This window comes from Rhagoletis pomonella, unplaced genomic scaffold, assembly GCF_013731165.1.
Source record: "Rhagoletis pomonella isolate Grant_MI unplaced genomic scaffold, Rhpom_1.0 Rhpom_scaffold_00002, whole genome shotgun sequence".
Classification (NCBI taxonomy): Eukaryota; Metazoa; Arthropoda; class Insecta; order Diptera; family Tephritidae; genus Rhagoletis; species Rhagoletis pomonella.
Window position 1 is genome coordinate 31,673,874 of NW_023458556.1, and position 8,164 is coordinate 31,682,037.

At 36.3% G+C, this 8,164-nt stretch overlaps 3 protein-coding genes and 1 long non-coding RNA gene across 5 annotated transcripts in view; 2 read left to right on the plus strand and 2 right to left on the minus strand.

Annotated features, from left to right (window-relative positions):
• Positions 1-8,164, plus strand: part of LOC118752936 (zinc finger protein Xfin-like) — a 46,068-nt gene that overhangs the window by 16,699 nt on the left and 21,205 nt on the right. The window lies entirely within an intron of this gene.
• On the minus strand, positions 1,617-3,291 carry LOC118733417 (zinc finger protein 2 homolog; the record flags this gene model as incomplete). 2 transcript variants are annotated; one of them, XM_036462793.1, is given in 3 exon segments in its annotated part: positions 1,617-2,285; positions 2,376-2,643; positions 2,741-3,291. In XM_036462793.1, coding segments are annotated over 3 exon segments (1,183 nt in total), but the record flags the coding sequence as incomplete, so codon positions are not given.
• LOC118733421 lies at positions 5,768-6,735 on the plus strand. Its single transcript, XM_036462797.1, has 2 exons — positions 5,768-6,029; positions 6,132-6,735. Exons 1-2 carry the CDS (start codon positions 5,822-5,824, stop codon positions 6,596-6,598), a joined length of 675 nt encoding a protein of 224 aa, XP_036318690.1. The 5' UTR covers positions 5,768-5,821; the 3' UTR covers positions 6,599-6,735.
• LOC118733426 lies at positions 6,937-7,415 on the minus strand. Its single transcript, XR_004992255.1, has 3 exons — positions 7,328-7,415; positions 7,033-7,236; positions 6,937-6,982 (listed from the first exon to the last, which is right to left on the minus strand). It is a non-coding gene; the product is annotated as an uncharacterized LOC118733426 (long non-coding RNA).

Here is an 8,164-nt window from a genome sequence, read left to right on the forward strand (position 1 = left end):
CAAACTTTTGTTTGCCAAATTAAATGGCGGCTGCTTAGTTTGCTCGGAGGTGGTTATGCCGAGTTTGGCACAGGGTTGCACGTTCATTATGGTTTTCATGGCTATTGCCAACACGAAATGAGAATTTCAGATGTACATAACGCGCACAATTAATATATTTTTTATGATGTCGTATAGGCAATTAACTGTGCCCTAATCTTTGAAGCTTCTACAGCATAATTTCAGTTCTCTGGCTTTCAGTATCACGACAATTTTATGTGTATAGCAACAATTGTCTAAAATTTTTGTATATGACAACACCGAATTTGCTGCAGTTTGACCAAACAAAATTAGTTTGCTGTGAGAGTCGCCAAACTCGCTCTCTCCGAGTTTGCTGCAACCACAATTGCACGCAGTTTGCCAAACAAAATTTCTGCATAACACCGACCGTATTTTACACAAACAAACCTATGCTTTGTTGCTGTTTTTTCTGCATTTGACATAGCGTTGCCGCTTTTGTTTAGGTATGGCACTTCGGTATTAACGCTTGGCGCTAGAAAACGCTCCGCTCAACGCTTCTGTTTAGGAATGAGAGTTATAGTATGTATTATAGTATGTATTTCTAACGGCGATGACATTTCTCAATTAAAAGTTGAACAAAGCCGAATAGGATAAAAGAACTGTCAGATTAGTCAATTATCTTGATAGAGCAGGTTCTGCATTTCACTTCCGAGTGAATTTTAACCCCTGCTAGTTTGAATTCAACGCGAACTTGACTTTACTCGAAAGTGAATATACCATTCTTTAAATTGAAAAATTTAGAACAGGAGTTAATAAGGAAAATGTGAAAAACAGTAATTTTAGTGCAAGTTCTAGTGAATTTCAGTTTTTCAACGCGTTCTTCACTTTTAATTGTTCGCTACTTCGTGCCCCAACACCACCTTGTGTAAATTCACCTTGATTCGACATATACTGCCGGAACAAAATATTGGCACAGCAAATTTTTCAAAATAAATGGAACAATTTTCATTCTAATATTTTTTCGCCAATTTTGTTTGGTTTATTCAACAACAAAAAATATAATTCCTAAACTTTGTACAAAACTCGCGAAAATTCAGCAAAATTTTCAACTTTTTTATCAGATTTTTTAAAATTTGTTTAAGTATGCAGTTTTGCAGCCCATTAAATTCTAGTAAAATGCAAGTTCGGAGTTAGTCGAAAATCGCGTTGATATTAAAAAATTTTTTTGTTGAAGGTGTTTTGCATTTTTTCCAATAAAGTATTTTCGAAAAAAAATTTCGTATGGAAGGGACTGCGTGAAAAAAATTGCCAAAAATCAACGGTAATTCCTAGCTACTTAAAACTTGCACTTTATTATAATAAAATTGATAGAGTTTTGCACAAAGTTCAGGAATTATATTTTTATGCTTTTTGTTGTAGAATGAACCATATTTTTATACGAAATTATCGGAAAAATATTAGAATGAAAATTGTTGCATATATTGTGAAAAATTTGCTGTGCCAAGTTAAAATTAAACTGTAGTTATTGATTGAAATTTCGAAGATAACTATTATTTTCGATCCCTGTACAGAACCCGTTGGAAAATAAGGAAATAAAATTTTAATTCTATACTCACGGCAGATAGAGCACAGATACTTTTTCCCCTCTGTCATCATTTGAGCATGTCTACTTTCGCGTGATGCTTTTTTATTTGGTGATACTTCTTTCCGTTTTCTGCGACTTCGCGCATAGTCTCTCTTTGCTCTTGCAGAAGGGTTATTTTTCTTCACAGAATCTGGCTTGTGCTTAGTTCTCATATGCAATTCAAATGTCCTTTCAAGTTTGAATTTTCTTAAGCATACGGAACACTCTAGTGCGTTCTTCAATTTCCCATCATCTTTCGAAGGGATATCTTCCTTACTACAAATGGAACTATTATGTATGCTTTTTATGTGGGTTTTGTAAGCACTATGTTCTTTGAAACTCTTAGAACATATGACACATTCGAATGTGTGCTCCTGAATGTTATCTGCTAACTCAATCTGCAAGAACTCTTGAAAACGTTCACACTGAAAAAGCTCATCAGTATCTGGACTACAAACATTGATACGTGGAAAATATTTCAAGAAAGACCTTTTGTGTCTTGTTTGCATGTGCTTTGTTAATTTCTCTTTTGGGATAAATTTAGGAGCTCTACACCATGGACAGGCCACAGGCGATTCAGTCATGTGAACGAGCTCCTTGTGCAATTTCAGTTCTCTTGGCATTTCGAACATCTGCTGACACGTGGTACAAGTAATTTCATCTGGAAAGTATGTAGATGTTTATTGTATATCAAATGAAAATATTAGTGGTATTTACCAAATTGAATATTGTGTTTAGAAATGGAGCTTACCCTTGTGGAGGTTTAAAATGTGATCTTTTAGTTTATTTTGCGTGGTATAACTACATTCACAGAATTCACAGATATGGGTCGCCCTACTAAACTCATCATTTCCATTTTCACTTTCATATGGTATCGATTCATCAGAATCTACATTTGATAACTGTCCCGCGTCTAATTCGTTAATTATCTCTATTGTAAGTTCGGTCTTTATATCTTGTAAGGGTAAATTTACTTCCTCAATTTCATATATAGACTGGTTCAAATAATCGCCAAAATGCTAACAAAAAAAGGAAATATGTACATATATCGATTTGAAGCAATATTATTGAACACTATACTTGCGATTGCTTTGTATAAGTATCATCCAAACTTACTGCACCTTCCAAAATATTCCTTAGTTCCTCATCTGAACGGCGAGCGCCTTGCCTAAAATTGTAGGCCGCGCGCAAACTTTGAGTACACGCTAGACATAGCAATTTCGGAAGATTGTCTGTATTTGTCGCTTGAAGCTGGGTACATTCATTAAAGTAATCGTACAAGGTTTTGCCGTCTGCTGATACGGCGTAACTCATTTCCACAAATCCATCATAGTTTTTTTGCATACAAGCGCGGCATTGCATTTTCGCAGACGTATTACTTAAGTTGAGTTCATTTAAGTATTTATTTGTTTAGATTCCATGCAGGATTTCGTGTTTATTATTATTGTTACTTGACAAAACTATATTATAATGCAAACACCAAAAATATCGTTATGGCGGCAGGTGCTAACAAACTAGGGATGCAAAAAAAACATCTGTTCGCTATTCAATGTATCGAATAAAACGGATGTTTTGTACCTTCCGATATACATCGATATATCGATATATTTTTTTCGATGCATCGACTTTCGTGTGCAATGTACACTGCACACATGATTCAATAATAGGTTCGTTCGCGTAGCTGTTAATTGTTCATGTTTAACCAAAACCTACAGGTTTTTGCGTTCGCGTACGCAAAAAACTTGCAAAGTAGGGGAAATTGAGAGAGCAAAGTGACATTTCATTTTGAGGGGAAGCTGTTAGTTTCTGTTGGAAAAATTTTTGCCAACAGCAATTTGATCAAAAACAGCTGGTTGGCATTTACGCAAATCACAAAATTTAATTTGATGGTTTGGAAGATAAAAATTACAAAATGCGACTAATTAAACTTGTAAGAAATAAGTAGTTATTTGTTTAATCAATAAACTGTGTCAGTATAACACTTTGCGATGACTTTTCGTACGTTTTAAATTTTACACTTTTGTATGTAAACAAAAATTATATCAGCTGTTCGTCTAACTTGCAAGTTTCTGCAAATTTTCTGTTCGCGTACTATTTTGGATATTTCTCTCTTGTGAGCGAACAGATGACATTTCGCCGGAATTTGGCAGTTGGTTGGTTTCTGTTGGAGATTTTAAACGAACGCACCTAATAAAGGGTTTGCTCAAAAAGCAGTTTTCTCGCTCCCTCTTGACAAAATCGGCTCCCTTAGCAAAGCACTGTGTGGGTTCGTGTGTGTGTGCAAAGCTTTTGTAAGGTAGCTAAGGGAGTGTCAAAAGTCTAATGTCAATAATGAGCAAACCTTTAATTATTGAATCATGCACTGCACACACTAACAGCCCTATTCTAATAAAACCTTACAACTGAGTTGTGAGCAAAAATTTGTGAGATTTCTTGTGAGGTTATTCTTGCCCACGCCTCATAAGAAAAAAGCTCAACAAAATCACCACACGAGGTGAAAACAATTTTACTGTCTAACAGCTGTTTCGTAAATAAAATAAATACAAAAGATGGATGCTGAACAACAGGAAAAGTAAATATTTTTGCAATTTGTTTATTTTTTTGATAATTACCGATTTTATTTATTTTCTAGGCGAATTCAAAAAGAAATAACAAAGCAGGAGTAGCTCCAGTACTTCACACAGTTTGCAATCCACAACTTGGTGCAAAAGTTAGTATGGAAATTAAATAGTATGCCTCTTCCGAAACTGCCGCAAAAACAAGCAATAACTCCCGTCATTACCGAATATACTTTTAGTAAAAAAAAAAAAAAAGAACACAAGCACTGATAGCGACCGAAAATTAACAAAACTTTATTCAATTGCTCAATATAAAATTTTAAGCGGGTGGCAATGCTATTAAAAAGTTTTTATTTTTGCATCAAGCAGAGAAGCTTTCCTTCAATTGATAAAATTATTATGGAAGATATAGCGCTTTATTGACCGGATACAGTGCTTTCAGCTTTTTAAACCCCTTTTTTTTTAGTAAATAATTAAATTTGAACAACGGGAGCTTCTCCCCTTCAAAATGAGATGTCAGTCATTAAATTTGAAAAAATATCAAAGAAGATATTGGTTGGTAACAGAAAAATACCTTTTACACATAAGTATGTAGAAGATATATACATGTAGTACAATATTTTTTCATTTTTTTTAATTCGATAAATTTCTTAGAAAATGTTGGCAAGCCTACTCCAACATCACTCCCCAAAACCTCTTTGGGGAGTTTGTATGCAGTTAAAACAGCAACAGGATCCCACCTCATCGTTCTCCATGCAGCTGGTGCAACCCCACTCAGCTGACGCCTCTGTCCCTATGGACAGCCCCTGTGGAAGTCGCACACTTCCTGGGCCTCCCCCTAGCTGAAATTGACGACAACGTTGATGGATGAACCGACCCGAACGGGGCTTAGTAGCCGCTACAACAACAACAACAACAACAACAACCCGTTAGAACTCCCATCACTAGCGAGAAGTGTTCCTGGCGTAAAGCATAAACAGACGGCAGTGTTGATCCGGATCAACTCGGAATTAACTGCTACGCTGGAGTCTGTTTAAGCATTTAGACTCAAGAGGTTCCTGGACCACCCTCGGTTTACAAATGGCCAAAAGGACTTTGCCACCTTGCATGCCGAGAACTTCGCCCAACGCCCGCTGAGCTGATAGAGCCTACCACTAGTTGCAGCGCAACATTTAATAACCTAGCACCAATTACACCGATACCACTATGTAACAAGGTTTTTGTCCCTGGGTTGTAATTGTTATTTCCTAGTCAGTTAGGTCCCAAAAGTATAGAAAACAGCTATTGTCGCAAGATAACTTTGCTTTTGTGACCATGGCAGCGCTTATCTGCGTTTATTTTTATGCTTGTTTGTTGAAAACTGATACACGAGCGCATACAACTTGTTTTCTCTACATTTGCGTGTGTTAAAACTAGTGTTGGGCAGTATCGATTCCAAAAGTACTCAGTACTCGATGCTGAAAAGTATCGACAGTACCCGATGCTTAAAAGTATCGATACCAAAGTAGTAAATACACAAAAGTACTCGATACTGCCCAACACTAGTTAAAACAACAAAGTCGTCGCAATAAATTTTGAAACATTTTTGTGATTTATTGAGAGTTGTTTCTTATTTTATTACAGATAAATTCGTTCAAACATGGCTTCACGAGGCTGCAAGTATCCTGCAGATGCATTTTGTTATGTCTGCGGATATTTTATCAAAACAAGAGCGAATAAGTACTCTTTGGAAACAGGTTTTAAAATGTACGAAGCTTACAATGCTTATTTCGGCATGCCTGTGGGTGATCAAGACAAATCCTGGGCACCTCATTTCGCGTGTGAAAACTGCAAAAGGACTTTGGAAGGTAAGACATTTTAAAACTATATTGCTTTGTTATGGGTAAAATGAATGTTTCTATTAACTTTTTTATTAGACAGTACTTTTCTTTTCTAATTTTTTTTTTCAGGATGGTACAGAGGGGAAAAGAGAGCTATGAAGTTTGCTGTGCCAAGAGTTTGGAGAGAACCCACTGACCATTCAAGCAACTGCTTTTTCTGCATGGTGGACCCTTCCAAACGTCGGACTGGCAAAAAAGCAAGTCAAATCATGTATCCTGACATTCCTTCATCCATGGCTCCAGTTCCACACAGCTCTGACCGCCCCGTTCCTACTCCTCCAGAGAAAGAGCAGGTGTCTTCCTGTGAGAGCCCTGATTCCATGAGTGTGGAAGACAATGAAGGTGAAGGATTTAATTTACTAGCTGATAACAAAAACCCATACTATCCCAACCAAAAGGACATGAATGATTTGATCAGAGATCTTGGTCTAACCAAGTCCGATGCTGAACTTTTGACGTCCAGACTGATGCAGTGGAATTTGCTGGATCCTAGTGTTAAAGTCACATGTCAGAGGAAGCGTCCAATGAGAACATGATGGGAGATTACATTTGGGGATTGATTAGAGAAAGTGACTCGCAGTTTAAACGCAAATGTCGAAAAACCACCCGCTTCTGATTTACTTTTATGTTTTTGGTTTTCTGAAGTTTTAATAAAATTTAGTTTTGATTTATATGTGCTGTTCTGTATGATTTTCTCTGTAGTGAAAGACTCAAACACGTTTTTCTCATAATTTTAGCATATTTTAATGAATCACATTGTCCTGGTCACAAAAGCAAAGTTTCCGAGGAATATTAGGTGGTTTCCATACTTTTAAGGCATAACAGACTAGGAAATAACAATTACATCCCAAGGACTGAGAACTTTTTTTTTTTTTTACTTAGTGTAAGCGATGGTATAGTATTCATCAATGATCAACTGGCTGTTATAGAAGAAATTAAAGAGGCTCCGAACAAGGTCAATGGTACTTACCTGGTTGTGTTCAACGATCGTGTGAAAATCAATGGTACGATATTTTCAATGAAAATTCAGGGGGGCCTGAAGCTGCAATTTAAAGGGCTTCCGCAGCATACTGAGAAACGGAGTGGTTTTTACCTCCATCATGTACGTAAATTAGCAAACCCTTCTACACATCAATAATCTGCCACGAACAGTTGTACAAGGTCGCATTGCAAGCTAGAAAATGATTGGAAGTTTCGTTTTTAGACTCACATAAAACAAAAACCCAGGCAGCTGAAATAACTTGTTTAACACTTAAACAACGAACCGTTTAATTTATATGTATAAGCAGTTGACTGTAAACGATCCAAAGAATGTATCCACTTTAACTTTTAGGAATTAAAATTTTTTATAACTTATTACTCTCAAAGTATTCCGGATGTGCTTTCTTCGCTGTTTCTATGTCGTCGACGGGCTTAACGTATGGAGTTCGGCCAGTATTTACTTTGAACATTACATATAATTCATCTGCCGTCATAGTTTTGTCGTGCTTGCGTTGCATATGTGTAATAAAACTGTTAAAAAGATTATTTTATTAATCGAATAGGTTTTCAAAGCTTTTTTAAAAAACTTACTATTCACGCTTCACGCTTCCATAATTGCAAATATTGCATTTATATGGCATTAAGCCGGTATGTTCAAATGAATGTTTTCTTAACGATGTGCCAGTTTTGAACTCTTTGCCGCATACATTACATATTCGCTTAATATTAGCATGTTTTTGCAAATGGTATGTGAGACGGACTTTAATTCTGAATCGACGATCACATAAATGGCAGGCATATGGTAATTCGCCTGTATGAACTCGCATATGTACCTTAAGTTCACTTTTATCGACAAATGTCTTATCACATACAGTGCATGGAACTTTGCGTTCCTTCGTATGTAATAACATGTGGCGCTTAAGTTGAGGTTTGCTCTTATATGAATCACCACATATGTCGCAATGAAAATTTCGCTCGTTACTGTGTACAGTGTCGATATGTTTTCTTATATAATCCGCATCGAATTTCTTCTGACAAATTGGACATTCCTTAAGTTGAGCTTTTATATTTAGATGCTGTTTTCTTTCGTGCGTTTCCAACGCAAGATACGTAGATAACAC

Excerpts from the sequence above, each read along its gene's own strand:
- LOC118733421 (XM_036462797.1), top strand. The coding sequence starts at position 5,822 with ATGGCTTCACGAGGCTGCAAGTATCCTGCAGATGCATTTTGTTATGTC. Across the intron at positions 6,030-6,131 it reads CTGCAAAAGGACTTTGGAAG|GATGGTACAGAGGGGAAAAG; the intron begins GTAAGACATTTT and ends TTTTTTTTTCAG.